Raw genomic sequence first — 18,927 nt, 5'->3', positions numbered from 1 at the left:
CATAACTCATACTGAACGCAATTTCGACTTACAAACAAAATATTATTTTCTGCCCATTTTTTTACTTCTTCATTTAAGAAAGGAAATGAATTAAAAGGGCTAGTATATGAGGGCCTCTCTCTTTTGTAATGATCCCTGAAAAATGTTTTTAATTGGGGGTATTTTGTAACGTAATCGGTGGAACATCTTTCTTTACAGAGAGCAAAGAATTGTTCATCCGTTTCTGCTTCGCCAAGTATTCCCCTCCAGAGTTCGTCTCTGTTTTTCGAAGGACTTTTCCCCTTGGATGAAAATTCTCCCCATTCGACGAACTCGCCCCCTTTCTGTATATACTGTCGACTTGCTGTTGGCGAGTGGAGTTTTTCTATATTTGGATGGTAGATCCTCCCATTGGTTCTAGTGAGATCAAAAAATCTCGGGTTGGAGGTTTGGATCTTCTTCGTGCATTGAACCATGACATTAAGGTGAGGGTTTCCATCTTCATGGAGCTCCCTTGCGACAAGTATGTAATATGGCTGACAGGCTAGTTGGAGGAAAGATTGGAAGAGTTCTAAGAGTTGTTCTTTTGGGCATGGGCATTGTAGGTAGGTGAAAAAGGCATTCTTGGCATAAAAACGGAAAGAGGCTTGGCGAGGCATTATTTAGCTTATTTAGTGATTAACACTTAACTTACACAGGTGTGAATGTTGTTTGTCGACGCTTTATATAAGGGGAGGTCACACCAGCTGAGGGGGGGCGCTATATATAATATTACTAGCGCCCCCCCTGTTGAAATTGTACCCGTTAGGCAATTTCATCCGTTGATGGACGTACGAATAGTGACGTATAACACTTAACAATCGTATCTTTGTATTTTGAGTTTGTATGTTGTAGAATTATGATTTGAGTGTAGAAAATTTGTTTGGTAAAGAGTTTTGAAAATAATTTTTGAAAAGAAGTTTGATTTGAATAGAGAATTGTTGATGTGATATTTGATATGTAATACAAAAATTTACAACTCATAACTAAACATACAACTCATAATTATTTCAAAGCACATTAAAAATTAAAAAAATTTCAGAAAATATTTTTCCCAATTATATAAATCAATTGCCAAAAAAAAAAAAAAATCTGTACAGTGAAGGACATCCGGGTGGAAGTCCCTTAGGACGTCCGGGCGGTCTTCCCCTGGGCAAAATTTTGCAGCTGATGCACAGAGCTCTCTGCAAAGCTCGTGAAAATTGATTCCAAAACAACAACCAAACATCATACTCAAACGCACGTGTAGAAACACTTTTACAAATCACAACCAAGCAAAGTCTATAATTTTTTTCTTAGTCCTTTTAACAATGAAAGGAAGGTAAAAATGATTTATCGCCAAATTTCCCTACAAAAATTAATCGTACTCGTAAAATCCAGCAGATCTACATTTATAGACAAATTTCCAGGAGCAACTACACAAAAGCAGCAAGATACACATTTGCCGCTAATTTGCCACAATTTTCACAAACCTCCTCATAAACAAACATTTCTTATTATTATTAATTTGCCACAGCTTTCTCAAACTTGTACATATTCGATTTGGCAGATTATAATCAGTACTAGGCAGGTAAGGATTCAGTACATGTGTAATTTGGTATGTCAGTTCATTTCATCATATTCTAGGTTATAAATAAATAATATTTTCAAAATAAAAATGCAAATACAGTGTAACTACTAAACCAAATTAAGCAAAACCCACGCAATGTCTAAGCTGATCTTGAATCAAGTGATTAACCACTGATGATAAGTATCTCTGTTGATTATCAAAACCAAACTATTCATTAAAACAGGTGTAAAAACCAGTTCATTTTTTTTTTCTTTTCTAATGTTATATTTAGCATCATGTAAAAAAGGGACTACATGACTTAACTAAAACAAGATTTATGCAACAATTTACTTACAATGGCCGATTGGAGGAACACTAAAATGGGAAACTGACTCTCAGATTCTAACATTGAAACTAAACTGAAACTTACACTGTAAACTGGGAAATATGAGTTAATGTTGGGGTAGAGCTGGTCTTTTTTCCAACATGTCATAGTGAACGACAAAATTATCCTGCAGCTAAAAAAATATTGATTCAACAAAAGCAGTCAGTCATTGCGAGGAAAATTTAACAATGAAGGACATCAACAAAACAGGTGTTTGAAAATCCAAACCTTGCGGATTGTTTCCCATGCGTTTGGGTCGAAACAGATATAAGACCCTCTCTCATATGTGTTTGTCTTAACAAGTGGTTCCACATTGGAAACCCTCGTAAACCAGAGACGAAGCTCTCTGTGATAAAACCAACCTCTGTTGTATCTGCAAACAGTAGGTAACACAGCCATAAGCAAATTGCAAACCTACATACATGACTGGTTAGTAGGGACAGTGCAAGGCAAAATGATGATATAGTTCAAGTAAAATTTCAAAATGAAATATGTAAATGCTTCACAAATTGCAATTCAGGGTACACAAGGAGCAGTTGGTGAAAGTAAATGCACACATCTATATAAATTATAGTAGCTAGGGCTGAAAGAGCATACAGTTCATATGCAGCACATAACTGGGCTTCGTCTTTTGGCATGCTGCACAATAAGAATAGAAGTTATTATCACCTTATGATAACAAGATTCACAAAAAGATTTGGGCAAAGAAGGGAAATAGAAGATTAAGTATATTTTAAGCATTTCACAATATTTGAGCCATATGCAAAGCATATGTCAATTTCTCATCCATTTATGTAGCAGAACCTTAATGTAAGGTTCAGATTGATACAGATTATACAAATTGATACTTCATGGTGGCAAAGCGTATCATTTTTTATTGAGCGATATTGTTGTAATTTACCCAAAAGACTTTTTAGAAACCAAGCAAGAGGCACACCTGTAAAAGATGTAAAACAATGTGTCCATTGGGAACTTCATAAAATACGATTGCTGCAACCACACCAACAAATATTTGAGTAAGAAAAGAAAGTAGTGTTAAAATTCACCTACTACACACCTACCACTACCACCTACTACACATTCACCTACTTCACCTACTCCTCACCTACTACACACTCACCTATTCTCTTCCCACATCCTCTCTTCTATATATAGGAATCATTGTAATATATCAAAATATCAATCAATAATACATCTATTTTAACATGGTATCAGAGCGGGTTTAGAACCTAATATTTTAGCTTCCCCGGCGGGCGGCAACCTCACCTTGGCCGCCCGCCGGACCTCAAAAAAAAAAAAAAAAAAAAAAAAAAAAAACTCACCCTTGCCGTCAGATCCATCTCTTTCTCGAAACTCATCTTTCAGTCGACTCCACGCCACAGCACCCGCGTTCGTCCCTCGCAGCAACTCCTCTTCTTCTTCGCCTCGGGCCACCGCTGTGACTCAGTCCCAGCCCAGGATCGCTCAGTTCTCCACAGCTTCAGTTCTCCTTTACCCGTTAATTCAAATTTGCAAGCTAGTTTTGACTTATATCCTCCACGACGATGGCATCCCTGTCACCGCAGAGAAGATTGCGACACTGGTTAAGGCTGCCAACGTGCCTATAGAATCGTCCTGGCCAGGCCTCTTTGCTAAGCTTTTTGAGAAGAGGAACATCGATGACCTCATCATGTTCCGGTTCAGTATCGTCCTCCGTCCTCACCATCCGCATCGTCCTCCGTCCTATGGAGTTGGGTTTGTTGATCATCGGGAGGCTTCTGTGCAAGCTCAGCACTCAGGTCCTGTTGAGCCCGATCATGCGCCTCCATTAACATAAACAAAACCAAAACCAAACAATGGTCTATCTGAGGAAGCTACTCAGCAGATTCTCACTCAGGTGGAGTATTATTTTAGTGCTCTAAATTTGGCCCCTACAGCTCTTCTAATGAGGTTTATCAACAAAGATGCTGAAGGATATGTGCCAATATCTATTGCATCTTTTAAGAAGCTTACAGTTGTAAATCATCCACTAGCCCACTTTTGTCCCCTCCTCCACTTATATATTCTTTTATTATACATATATTTTATTATTTTCTTTTTCACCGTAGGCACTCCTAATTCCACCAATACTATATATATTTTATCCCCACACCAAAAACAAAAACAAAAAAAAACAAACAAAAACAAAAAAAAAAACAAACAAAAACAAAAAAAAAAAACACAAACCTTCTCACCACTTGATTTTTTCTGCATGTCCTTCCTACCATTCGGGTTTGCACAACACATTTGTTTTATTCATATCGGGGCTCAACACCAAAAAAAAAAAAAAAAAAAAAACAACAACAACAAAACAAAACCAAACACATATCCACAGGCAGGATTTTTTTTCTCTACTCTGCCGCCGGCCTCTTCTTCTTGCCTCCGTCCTGGACGGCCCTTGCCGGTGTTGCCTCCGTGTTTCCCACTCCACTGGGCATGATCACTACTCCCTGCTCCTCTACTGCAGCATATGGCGGCCTTCCAAATCGGAACATCACGGTGGCCTTCTGCTTCAGCTCCTTGTTTTCCGCCTTTAGCACACTTATCTCTGCTCGCGCATCCTTATACATGCGTTGGAGCAGAGCCAATTGGGCGTTTAACTGCTGCACCTCATTTGTCCTACTCTGCAGCCGGTTCGACAAATTTGTAACCGCAGTCATGGTTTCCACACATGACTTCAATGTATACTGATTGGCCTCTACATCCGACTGCACTGCCATTCTTTGCTCCACAGACCGCATAGGAAAGTTCAACGAAACAAACTCCGGGGCGCTTGGTTGAGTTTCCAGTGCCACCGCACCAGTTATTTCTCTTGTGGACTCGTTCAGGTCTGGAAAGAGCGTGAGCAGACCACGGGAAGAGGATGCCATGTTCTGGGTAGCTGGACGGGAAGAAGAGGCCATGTTTTTTGGGTTGCTGAGTGTTTCAGCGAAGCAGCGATTTCCGACTGGTACTTTCAGAGAAGGACTGGGCAACAGAGTGTTACAGCGTATCTCTCTCAGAAAATGAAGAGTTTTTTTCAGAGGATTTTAGCAGGTTTTTTGTCTCAGCCTCTGCCTCAGCCTAGGTTAAATAGCCAAGGAAGTCACGCGCATTGCGCGCCACTTGACGCCAGACGACAAAACGAGCGCGCCAGCCAATGTGGTCACGCGTCTCGCCATCATGTCCGGCACACCTTTTTATGGAATGGGCACGCCTTTTGATGGCACGCCTTTTGATGGCACGCCTTTTTGAAAGATTGGGCACACCTTTTGAGGGTGCGACTTTTTATGGGTCCGACAAGACTCTGTAAACTGTCCCGACATTGATTTCGGTTAGCTCCTTTATGGGTCCGACAAGACTCTGTAAACTGTCCCGACATTGATTCCGGTTAGCTCCTTCATGGGTCCGACAAGACTCTGTAAACTGTCCCGACATTGATTCCGGTTAGCTCCTTTATGGGTCCGACAAGACTCTGTAAACTGTCCCGACATTGATTCCGGTTAGCTCCTTCATGGGTCCGACAAGACTCTGTAAACTGTCCCGACATTGATTCTGGTTAGCTCCTTTATGGGTCCGACAAGACTCTGTAAACTGTCCCGACATTGATTCCGGTTAGTTTCTACAAGGGTCCGACAAAACTCTGTAAACTGTCCCGACATTGATTCCGGTTAGTTTCTACAAGGGTCCAGCAAGACTCTGTAAACTGTCACAACATTATCTGCTACAACGGTCCGACATGACCCCATAAACTGTCTTCTACATCGGTCTGACACCGCCATCCAGTGTCCTCTACACCGTTATGACACCACCATACAGTGTCCTCTACAACGTTATGACACCCCCATACAGTGTCCTCTACAACGTTATGACACCACCATCCAGTGTCTTCACCAATGGTCTGACACGACCATACAGTGTCTCCTATCCTCTTTTATTTTTATGTATTTTCTTATTTTGTTACTCTCTCCAAACTCAAGTTGGTTAGTTCCTATCCCCCTTGAGTTTGCAGGGGGCTGTTAAAATTCACCTACTACACACCTACCACTACCACCTACTACACACTCACCTACTTCACCTACTCTCCACCTACTCCTCACCTACTACACACTCACCTATTCTCTTCCCACATCCTCTCTTCTATATATAGGAATCATTGTAATATATCAAAATATCAATCAATAATACATCTATTTTAACAAGTAGCTACCAAAAAAAGCAGACCAAAAACAAGAAGATAGATCATCTTACATTTAAAATAGGCGGTTGTTTAGCATAATAGCATTGAGGCACACTGAACTCTGGATCACCCTTAGCAGGCTCATCTGACCATGGGGATCCAAATGTCTTGTGAAGATTTTCAGTCGAGTTCAAGTTCAACCCAAGTGTTGTCAGATCAATTCCAAGTGCAAGCGATGTCAGATCAGGATCACTCATCCTTATTACACTCAACAAACCAAGCAAGCCAAATGGATCGGGCGCAGCTTGTGGAGCTTGCATGGACTTCACACCCTGATCCCTGTATGACTGATTTACACCAGACATTTGCTGCAGGAGAAACTGGGAATGACTCTGGTGCTGCTGATACTGTTGGATAAGCTGGTCATAAGACCCCATACCAGAAACTGTATTCGGAGAGTTCAGAGGTCTTAATCCTATGCCAGGCGGTCCACTGGTCTGTAACAATATCAAATAGACATTTGATGATGTCATTCAATGGACAGTACAGAAATGTTTTACGACATGAACGCCAAACCAGAGAGCACGGGGAAAAAAATCATATTCAGCATATTCTGAAAATATTTAGTAACTTAATAACTCTCTTATAAGAAGCAACTTGAATCAATCTGTGTCACCTACAAGGTATTTATAATGACATTTGATTCTAGATTCATTTCTATAAACCACATACCAATTTCTTGGAACAAAATGGTAAGGTCGTGATTCAGTGCCGGTGATAGAAAACCTTTAGTTTGGGGTTTAAAAATTTAGAACTCCACCAGTGTTGCAGTGGAAGGAACAAGTGGTCTTTGGATAACGTAAAACAATTCAATTGTGATATCCATACACCCTCTACATATGAAATAACCCACTAAAGTCACAAGACTAACACACCTGCGAGTGATAGTTTGAATGAGACAATTGGAACATATCTGAGCCATGCAGATGGAGAAGATCCTGGTTGTTTATGGCTGAAAAGGAGATACCACTGCTACTGACCGATGGTGCATGTTGCTGTTGCTGCTGTGGACGATGCAATGAATATGATCCTCCCAAGTTAAATCCAGCAGACCTCCCCATTTGCACATTAAAGCACAGAAGTATATGGGCAAAATTGAAAAGACAAAGCATCAGATGATATTACGGTAAATACTCAAAACCTTTCACAAATTAACACTTACAGAGAAGTGCTGAGACTGCATCATGGACACGGTATTGTCATGAAGTTGTTCTTTCTAATGCAAGTCCATCGCATAATTAGCATTGCCACCTGTGCAATATCTAGTACAACAGTCAGTAAGATGTGGGTGAAAGTTTATTTTGTCTGAAGATGTGATGTGATGTGACCCAAATCCCAAGCATTGTACTGAAATAAAAAATGTAAGCTATATTACATGAATGATGCACTGACGCTGCCAAAAATGTTCCCTTTTTTCGTACAAAATATGTTTCCATCACAGCAGGTCATTACCAGGGCATAGAGATAAAATTGTTGTATGTCATAACAAAATGTGAAGAACATGCTAGTCAGAAGACAAGATCAAACAAATTACAGCATAAACAGTTTCTCACATCCAGAGCAACAAGCCATATGACACATCGAACTTGGTTTTACTGCATGCATATGCAATTTCTATTGCCATATAACTAATGAAAAGCATCCTATGAAAAAATAAATAAAGAAAGAAATAACGTACAATAGAGGCAGAAATATCGTGAAAAATAACTAAAAAGATCAAGATAACTAAAAAGATCAAGAGGCAATGTCAATTGGAAGAATCACAAAAAATTTAACATCTTACAATTTTAAAAATTCACAGCTGTTAAGAACAGCATACATTGCCTAATATCCAATAGACCTAGACATGAACCGTTAAGAGCGATAAGCATGCATATCTAACGTCCCTAACTCTTCCTGAGATGTAAATTTAATAATTAACACCAGGAAAAAAATAATAATAATAATAATCTGACATAGCAACAATGGTAAAAGGCTGCCCAAAAATTTCTATTACAGGCTTTTTAGGCACTTCACTGATCACCAGACAAACAAATAGATTACAAGAACACCTGACCCGAACAAATAACATCAATAGTGAAAATGACTTAAAAATTAAAAACGAGAGAGAGAGAGAGAGAGAGAGAGAGGGAGAATAAAAGCATGTAAGAACCTTTAAATCCTGGTACAGCTGGAAAATCTTCATTTTGGATGCAGAACTCTCGATTTTGCTGAACAATAGGACTAACACCAAGACCTTGTTTACGAAGCGAACCTGAAATTCTTTACTTAAAATAATGATCTAATTGCAGGCATAAAGACCTGCAGAGGACTATGCTAAGCAAAAATAAGCACCTAACTTACCCAATTGTCCTTGAGGACCTCCAGCAGAACTGGGGCGGCTGGTCAGCTGAGGGAAATCATTTATTTCAAAGGGAGAACCATCATTGGAATTTACATCATTCAACATTCCCATAGAATTAAGATTATTGACAACTTGGACATGACTTTGCGATAGTGGGCCACCAGTTTGGTAGGAATTTCCCAGTACAGAAATCACCTGCGGAGAAGCTGAATCCAAAGAATGTCACTTACTATAGCAAAAGCATCAGTCAGCAATCAAAAACATAACACATCTTCATCTTTACAGAGAATAATAAGAAATCTAATGTCATCCAACAAGAATTACATACAACACAACCAGTGAACATAATTTAATCAACCAGGGCATCCAATTACAAGTCGGTTGCTACCCCCACAACCTAAAATACTTATAGGCATGTTTGGAAACTATTTTTTAGCAGATTTTAACTTTTTAAAGATAAAATCTGGTAAAAATAAAAGTATCCAAACAAACTCTAACTAAAAGTAGGAAGAGAAAGGATTTCTAATATAGATAGAGAATCTCAATTATTGCTAAATTTGGGTTATCAACCACCCTTCCCAATAAGGCAGAAGTTATCACAACAATCACAATAACTTCCTATCAAAAGCAAGTTGAGTAGTAAGCGTAGATAATTATATGAGCATCAGGAAGACAACACAACATATATAGTTTCAAATTGTATTCCATGGATGGATGAAAAATAAGAAAAAAATGGACTTTAACAATAGTGTAAAGCTGTTAGCTATTTCAATCCAACTTAGGTCATGACCAAGATGTAAATCGTACTCCACACTGACTGATATTACAAACCACTATGTCAATTACAAGTTCTTTTCTTAAAAATTTCAAACAGATCAATACAGTATTATTGACATAAACAGAACCTTAATCCTGCAAATAATTGCCATTCAAGCATAACCAATGGGTTCACAGAAGAGTCAGATAATAAAAGAACTAGTGGCAAAAAGATGTCGATCTTACAAGATCTTACTTACATAAAGCCCTTTCTACACTACCCGCCCACTTTAAACAGTGTATAGTGCAAGATGACCTCTGAAAACCTCTCGTTTGTGATTATGCAACCTTCATGCCCAATATGCTAAAAAACCATCAATTTTGTGGGCCAGTCAATCAGTGCAAAGGGGAAACAAGGAAAAGGCACCAACAAAATCTCAAATTCTAGTTTGGTCATTCAGCATGCTGTCCAAACACTTGGATCTAGTTTTATGCGAAACAAGTACCATCGCAAGTCCATTCTACTCTCTGTTCAAAACATAAAATAAAATAAAATTCTAATCATCACAATGCTATACTGGTCTTCAACTAATACATATTCTCTTTTTTATAAAGCTTAAAAATTTAGTCTGACCTTAGAGGTGCTTCATTTGCAGCTTTTTACACCTCTAAACATATACTGAATCAATAGACAAACAATAAAGGCAACTATCAAATTCTTTTTCTCAGAAATAATAGAACCGTTCAAGACTTGCCAAGTTATCTAAGCCGTAACTTCTATTGTGTAAGAACTAAGAATATACTATTTCCAGAAAAAATCACAGCTTTAAAGAAACTAAGCATGACCATATCAAAATGAAGTCCAGTATACATAAAAACTCTTACATACACTACGCAAGTAATGTGGTATGCAACATCATAGCTGTATATAGTAGTCAGTAACAAAACAACATTCTCTTAAGCCAAACATTTTGTCACCAATTAAAGGTAATATACCTTGTTGAAGCACACCACTCATTAGTCTGTTTGGACCTTGCACACTTAAATTTCCAGAAGCACTGTTGGCAGACATATTTAGGCGAGAAGCAAGACCAGGCACAGATAATCCTCCTCCAGAGTTCATGCTCCTACCAATGTTGCACCCACCAACTATGTTCCCCATTGAGCTGGTAATCCGAGGACCTGCATTTCCCAAAATTGGAGACACTCCTAGTCCTGGAACAGCACTCCGATTACTAATTGCTGCAGAGGTTGGCAGAATCCCAGGAATGGAACCACCAACTCCATTTGCACTACTACTAAATCCAGGGCTACCAACAACACTCATTCCACCTCTATTTGCCACCCCTGAATGACCATGTGAGCTTCCATGGGATATCTGCAATACAAAACAATATGCAATCGGATAGAGTTCAGCAAAGAAATTAATTTAGCAAACATAGTGAAACACCAGTGAATGAAAAATACCAACTAATAAATATGTGCAAAACTAACACATATACCTGAGAAAGAGCAACAGGGAGATTGTTTGATGCAAAACGTCCGCTAGAAAGGCTTACAGTAAGCTGTTGAACCCCACTAGAAGGAACATTATTTATTGTAGAGTTTCTAGATGCAAGTGTGCCAGGCATGTTGGGAACATTAAAGCTCCCATGAAGGTTATGTAGCCCTTGAATAGTTCCTGTAAAAGGAAATTTTCATATTATATAAAACCTGATGGAAAATATAGAGCGATACTCAGCAAAATCAACTCACCTGTGTGATGAAAAACAGGGGAGGCTGCACCAGATTGAGCAGAAAAAGATGTAGCAAAAGAACGCCCAGTACTGTCTGGAAGATTTGAAGCTGATCCGTTGAGAGATGACTGCAGATAAGTTTGATAAATTTTACAAGCACCAGGAATATGCATGTGACCATATAAATCATGCCACTCGTGGTCCAAGTTTTGATATGACAGTAAGCATTCACAAAACCCAGAACCAAGATCAAACAATTGGCATACAAAAAATGCAAGACTCAAGTGAAACAAATAGAGGATGCATGTAGAACTAAACATAACTAAAGGGAATTGAGTGAATGCCCAACAGCTAATGTATCTCTACAATCACGTCCAGAACAATTTATCTCCAAATTTTGGTGGTCCTCTTTATAAATAGATTTGCCTCTTGATAGCCAAAAAACAAAAGAATAAAATAAAGAAGTAAGATGGTCTTCCAATCACCCTCCATAAATAGTTTAACTATACATGCTAGAGATTCCTCCATACAACATAGTGAGAAACCATATAAAAAGTGGACATGTTTTAAGCCCAGCCTTTCTGCATTTCTTGTTGGATAAGAAACTGATGTATTACAAGACCAAGTCCTGTAACTTCCACATTAAACTGAAAAGGATGGATGAGTTGAAAACAAGAAAATGCAATATATTCATTCAAAAACAAGAACCTAAAGATCCAACAACTATATGGCTAACACTGTCAACATCATTTTATGTATAAAGAGGTTATGTAAAAGAGGACTATACATTAAGTAACCCTTAGGGATGGCAATTTGAAACCGGCCCGATGGGGACCCGACCCCGAATTGAGCAGGTTTTTCCCGAAAAATACCCCCAACGGGACGGGGATGGTATTTAAAAATCAATCCCCGAACAGATTCGGGCCGAGGACGGGGATAAGTGTCCCAGTCCCGTACCCGGCCCGGCCCTGTCCCCGATCCCCGGCCCGATTTATCCCTGATGTTAAATTACCATTTTACCCCTATATATATATATATATATATAAACAGAAGATAGCCTGCTCCCTCACTCCATTTCACTGATACAAGCCCCTCTTCCTCTTTTTCTCTCTCTCTCCCCTCCCTACGACTCTCTCTCTCTTCTTCCTTACAAACCCACTTCTCTCTCTCTCTCTCTCTTCCCTCTACTCTATCTTTCGACGCCGTTGTCCGACGTCGACTCGATCCTCCGACGCCGTTGCCTCCTTCGACGCCCCTACCTCCTTCGACGCCACTATCACCGTGTTACCCCTGGCTAGTGGAACTCGTCCCTCACTAGATCTTCGCCGTTGCAGATTAACTCCAGGGATTATAGATCGATCGAGCATGGTGCAGATTTACTCAAGATCTTCGCTGCTGCATGATCGATCGATTACAGATCTAGTCTCTCTCTCTCTCTCTCTCTCTCTCTCTCTCTCTCTCTCCTCCGTCGTCCCCTCGGATCCGTGTGTCTTATGTTATCATTTTTTTTTTTTTTGTGTGCAGTTGATCTGTTAATGATTTGTTGTTGTTGATGTTGAAAATGTTAATGATTTGTTATTTATCTGTTAAAGAGGTCTGTGTTAATGATCTATGTTGTTGTTGATCTATTTGATGATATTAATGATTTTGTGCGTGTCTCAGTCTCAGATCTGTGTTTTTGTTGTTGAAAATGTATGTGTAATGTTGTTATTGATGATGTTGAAACAAATTTAGGACGGGAAATTTTCGGGGTTGGGGAAACCCGATCCCCGATAGGGGGCGGGGACGGAGAGAGTAATAGGTTCCCCGTCGGGGATCGGGAACGGGGCAATGTTCACCATCGGGGATCGGGGACGGGGAGTGTGATCCCCGGCCCCGCCCCGCCCCGTTGCCATTCCAAGTAACCCTGACATTGCAGAAATGTCAAAAGGTCATGCAGTAAAGTTTTCCTTGCCGAAAAGTAGCTTTTCCTTGTCTTCAAATTGGATTGACAAAAATATTCTGATATTTGAAGCTTTTCTGTATGTGTAATTAACCTATAATCTGAAAAGGACAACATGATTGGAGCAGCCAGTCAAAAATATAATTACAGCCGCTACCATATTCATGCACAAGTGCACACACAGAAACAACAATAACCATCAGGTACTGGAAGAAGAATCGAAATTCCACAAACAAAATACAATATCCCAACCATGTGTGCTCAATAGTTTTGCAATTCATAACTAGCATAAAACCAAAAACCATAACCCACCCACAACCACTATATAGTACTGCAATGTGTAACTATGTTACTCAGATATAAGATCAGTACTGTAAGCACCTATAATCTCTAAAAATATGATGCTAGGATAGGATGTAAGATCAATCCTTTCATGTTTTCGTATTAATTTTCAAGTTTAAAAACATGGCATCCAACAGTCGAGTCAACCAGAATTAAACTATATGTCATAATTATGTCATAAATATATTTAAAATTATATATATATATTTTTTTATTCAAAAAAAGTTTAGGAGGAGGGGTGGCTACCCCACTCCAGGGCGTTACGCAACATCACCCACAAACAAAGGATTGCCGGCAGCGAGACTCGAACCTAAGCCAAATGGGCGAAGGGAACAAGCCTTACCAACTAAACCAACCCTTGTTGGTATTTAAAATTATATTTAAATATAAAATAAAGGTATTAAGAAATATTTATTTAAACTACTTTTACATTTTAGGATACACATATTTGCGTAAATATGTTAACCAAATCCATAAATTTATACATACATAGAACGTTAATTAATCTTGTGTTTAATGGAAAATGAAGTTGATGTAACAAATAATTTATATTACTAAATGTGTTCAAAGGAATGTGGTGCTATGGTGGTTCACTTCAACGCCTTCCGCACATGAGGTACCGAGTTCAACTCTTTACAGGTTAGATTTTAGAAAGTGAGTAGTGTGGGATATATATCTTTGTTGGCTTGTAAAACAAAATTTACAAAGCTTAGTCTTGATCATTTGTATTATTGTTTGACATTCCATAACAAGAGGTTGCATTAACAGGTTCTTCATAAATCCTATAATGGCCAACATCAGAGCAGCATATTGTGTAAGGCTTAAGAAACTCAGCTCCAAATTTCAAATGCCCACATCAATTGACCGTGGACAGAATGAATACTTTATGGTTTTATAAAGGTCTCAAAGCTGAAAACAGATGTTGCATTTGCCCAAGCGATTCTAATGAACCGAAACCGGGTTTCACGGTTCACCAGTTAAAACATGTGTTTTGCCGGTTTTTGCAAACACAGGTTTTATTGTCCAAACGGCTTTGGTGGTTTGTTTGGCGAAAAACATGACTAGCGAATGGGTTCATCACTCGAACTGGCCTCTCTAATCTGGTTTCAAAATATTGCCCAGAGGTCTATGCCTTCAATTAAATATTAATTCTACAGTGACACAACATATTTAAGGTTTCAAATCTTTAAACTGTGAATCTCACTGTGACCGCAACATTAAGTTCACAATATACATAATCAATAGATTCTCATCAATGCAATTGATAATTAACATTCATGTTCCCATATATTTATATTCATACAAGGAAATAAATGTCTAAAGTGCATCCTGACACCCCCTCAACTAATCCCAATCAATAAAATAATAATGCATATCCCCCCACTAATCCCAATCAATAAAATAATAATGCATATGCTTGTTGTCTTTCCCTTTAATTCAGGCTTGTTGGAAATGCTCAAGCTCCTCAGTAACTATTTTTTAAAGCACAAAATGCTTCATTAATTCCAGATAAGGAGATTGCTAGGCAACTAAAAGCACAAAGGCAAGCAAACTTAAAACTGGAATCATAAACATGGCGTCAAGATTCAGTCACTTACTGCAGCTAATAATACCAAATCTAGATTCCAAAAGGAATCATGAATGAAACTAAAGTGGCCATGGGGTTATTAATGCTTTAACAGCTTTACAAATAGCATTTTTGTCACCGTTTAAAAGCTTTAAATGATATATAACTACAAGATATGATATTTAAAGAGAACTATACAGTATCATGATTACAAATAAAGATCATCATCAGAGACATTATAATTTTTTCATCTTGCACACTACTACTAAAAATGATGTCGCAAAATATTTTTCTTAAAAAGCTTAGTAGTTTTCTTTATTCGGTCTTTTAATATCTATGATGTACTTTTATGCCACCACCAGCCCCAATACAAGCTTTTTAAAGTTAAATTTAATAAGTATTAACAACAAATACATTCATAGTTTAGTAAGAATAATCATATAAAAATAAAGGAAAATAACCAACAATTATTATCAAATGCATCTGTCTTCAAACAACTATGTTTTTCCACAAGCACAAATTTAGTCAATTAATATTAATCATACTGATATTACATAGTGAAAGCTCATACAACAATCAAAAATCAACCTAACAGATTACGAACAATTCAAAAATCAATGGCCCACATTACATGTAGACTACATTTTCAAAACAACTTAAATGCATAATGGGAAAAATAGCAATTTCAGCTACATCCATCGCAAATCCATAACGCCCCTGTTTCTAACAGAAATATGTTTGCACACTTGTTGCCTAAAATGTTCAATCCAATAATCATAGTTTTAAATTTTATCCATTACGTAACACGTTAAAACTAGACAAGGAAGTGGATACAAATAAAATAGCTCCATCTTTGCCGCCCCCCCCCCCCTGCTGGAAAGCCACTTGCAAATTCTAATTTCGCAAACTTTTGAGTACCGACATTCACGCAACGTGTCGACCAAAATAACCCCTTTGAGTACCAACAAAAACAAGTATGTGTAAACCCAGTCCAAAACCCACAAAAAAATAAAACAAACACTACATCTATTGCTTCACACGTGTAGCCGAACACAAATAATTTCAAATGAAAAAAATATTACAATCAATTACCTTTAGATAGTTACTTTAAATTACAAAGGACAATGTAGATTGACCGAAGATAATTCAAAGGAAAGACACAGAATAACAAGTTACCAGTTGGCCCATTAACCATAAAAGAAGTGAAGCTACCACCAATTTTTTTTTTTTCATTTGAATTCCTCTCGATGGAACTATCAGAAATTCAACCACTACAAATATCGATCACGATGCATCAAAAGAACGCAAAGGTGAAGGAAACCAAACCCCAGAGCACACCGTGAAAAAGAGTATATCTACGATCAAGTAAGAAAAATAAAGAACACTTGGAAGATCTGTTTAACGATGAAACAAATCAATATCAAAACCTAAAAGAAATGAGTTGAAACCAAAATGAGAAAAAAAAATAGCAGTAGATCTACGAATCTCAGTTAGATCAAACGATATAATTGAAGAGAAAAAATGGATCAAAGTGTAGATCTGAAGAAATCAAACCTTAGGAGAGAATGAATTGAGATTGTAAGGAGTGAGGATCGGGGATGGAGATTTCTGGAGATAACGCCGTCTTGAGAAGAGTTGGGTGAGTTTTTGCCAAAACAGAGAAAGTGTGTTGTGTGATGAGCTTTTATAGATAGGGCTAGGGCTGGGCATAGGGTCATCCGACCCGTCCAAATCGCCCTACCCGATCCGAACCGCGCATGTATGGGCGGTTTCGCAAACACATTAGGATAGGGTGCGAGTTGGATTTTATCTAATTTTCGGGTTGCGGGCGGGTTGCGGGTTTGACCCGCACCCGCCCAACCCGCCCGCATATTTTTTTTTCTTTTTTTTCTAAATCTGACCGTTCAAAAAAACCCCTTTTATTTTTATTTCTTTTTTTGCATTTTGGATGAATGTAAATTAATGAAGAATTACCTTTTTTTTTTTTTTGTATTTGGGTTAGGAATGATGAATGTAGGATGAATGCAAGTTAATGATGAATGTAGATTTTGAATGATTTGTTTAGGTTGCGAATTGAGATGAATGCAAGTTGATGATGAAAGTAAATTTTGAATGATTCGTTTAGGTTATGAATTGATTTTGTTGTGTTTTTTATTTTATAAGTTTTTTTGTAAGTTTTAATTCATTAATTATTAATGTTAGAATATTTAAAAAAATGAGAGGAAAAAGGTTTAAAAGAAATATTGATAAAAAAATTGGGGAAAAAAAAGGGTTTAACAAAAAAATTTTGAAAAAAAGTTCAATCCGCAAACCGCCCGCGCAACTGCGAACCCTATCTGCACAAACCGCAAACCGCATTGCGGGCGGTTGCGGGTTGACTTTTTCTCAAACCGCATACATGCGGGCGGGTCCAAACCGAACCGCAAACCGTCCCAAACCGAACTGCAGACACCCCTAGATAGGGCACACAACTGCTCAGTGTTTATTTTTTTTTTTTGGAACAGCAGTGATTTAGACCCCTCAACCCCTACCACCCGAGACACGCGACGGGTAGTAATTGGAGAAAAAAAAAAAGACCAATTAAAAAAGAAAGAAGGTCAAAAAAAGTGAGAAAAAGAGGGTCTCAATCTTTATTCTTTTTGGAAAATGACTTAGACCCTCAGCTGGGTGCTGGGGGGTCATCCCTGATTGGTGCAAAAACAATTTTTTTTTTTTTTTTTTTTTGGATTTCAGCCAACTACACGTTGCCACGTCACTAGGGGTGCTACTGGGGGTCGAAAGCAATGCCCTTATTTTTTAGGACATTGATTTAGACCCCCTTAAAACACCCACCCCATAACCCCTCACACACATGGAGGTTGGGGATTGGGTGAGAAGAAAAAAAAAAAATAAGAAAAGTTGACCAATCAAAACTAAAGGGGGTCAAGGGGTGACCCCAAAGGGGGTGTCAACCTTTATTCTATTTTTTACTACGATTTAACTCGCAATCCCGTTTTGTAGCTCGAATCTCTAAAGCTCAAGTGGCCCGAAATTCCAAAACGACGTCGTTTTGGAATTATTATTATTATTTTTTTCCTCTTTCCTTCGTTACTCATAGAAGAAGAAGAAGGAAGAAGAGAAAAAGGAAACAGAGAGAAAGAGAGAGAGTGATACAGATCATCAAAAATAAAAAATCAAACCCAAATCAAACACTATTTTTGATCACCCAACACCAAAAAAAAAAAAAAAAAAAAAAAAAATTCAACAACAACATCACACAAAATCAAATCCAAATCACCCAACACAAAAAAAAAAATCAACAACAACATTTTCAACAACGCATCATCATCAACAACAACACCTTCATCAACATCATCATCATCAACACATCCAGATCCAGATCCACTAGAAAAAAAAAATACAAAAAACAGAGATACCCACCTGCGATCTTCTTCTCTACCTCCTTCTCTCTCGCCTCTTCTCTACCTAAAAGGTAAAGTGCAGCATATTAATCAACGCGTGGACCAGAGAGACTCCAAAACCAAACAAGGGCTCTCTCTCTCTCTCGTCTGTATTCAAAATCAAAAAACAGGAGAAAAAAATAATAAATAAATAAAATGAGCATAAATTTAATGTAAGGAATTTTTGGATTTTTTTTGTGCTACATTCAAAAATAATTATTTAAAAAAAAGTATATTAAGGAAATTTTTTTTGTGTTACATTTGAGTGTTACACTAAGAAATTTTTTTTGAGTATTACATAAGAGTGTTATCTTTGGAAAAATTATACTAAGGAGTTTTTTTGAAGTGTTACATTGGAGTATTACAAATTGAAATTATACATTTGCTCAAATCTTACTACGAAGTTTTTGTATTCCTTTTGAAATATTTGAAGAATCTCACATCTTTTTGAAATGTTTGAAAAATCTCATATTTCAAGTCAAGTCATTTTTGTACTCATTTTGAAATATTTGAAAAATCTTACATGTCAAGTCATTCTAAATAAAAAAAGATTCACATATAAAAATCCATCCTAAATTTGATTTTCATATGTTGTGTATCTTACGTTACTA

At 37.8% G+C, this 18,927-nt stretch overlaps 1 protein-coding gene and 1 non-coding gene across 2 annotated transcripts; one reads left to right on the top strand and one right to left on the bottom strand.

Annotated features, from left to right (window-relative positions):
• Positions 1–1,725: 1,725 nt before the first annotated feature.
• On the bottom strand, positions 1,726–16,520 carry LOC114288542 (putative NOT transcription complex subunit VIP2). Its single transcript, XM_082919745.1, is given in 13 exon segments — positions 1,726–2,079; positions 2,181–2,325; positions 2,550–2,591; positions 2,890–2,942; positions 6,201–6,626; positions 7,065–7,253; positions 7,355–7,440; positions 8,342–8,443; positions 8,533–8,739; positions 10,286–10,667; positions 10,792–10,970; positions 11,045–11,153; positions 16,431–16,520. Coding segments are annotated over 11 exon segments (1,821 nt in total). The 5' UTR covers positions 10,921–10,970; positions 11,045–11,153; positions 16,431–16,520; the 3' UTR covers positions 1,726–2,019.
• Positions 11,045–11,125, top strand: LOC145823157 (small nucleolar RNA snoR35). The gene has a single exon (XR_014365391.1). It is a non-coding gene; the product is annotated as a small nucleolar RNA snoR35 (small nucleolar RNA).
• Positions 16,521–18,927: the final 2,407 nt, after the last annotated feature.

This window comes from Camellia sinensis, chromosome 3 (genome assembly GCF_055761805.1).
Source record: "Camellia sinensis isolate YWXY chromosome 3, ASM5576180v1, whole genome shotgun sequence".
Classification (NCBI taxonomy): Eukaryota; Viridiplantae; Streptophyta; class Magnoliopsida; order Ericales; family Theaceae; genus Camellia; species Camellia sinensis.
Note: the sequence above shows the minus strand (reverse complement) of the source record. Positions and strands in the feature narration are given on the sequence as shown.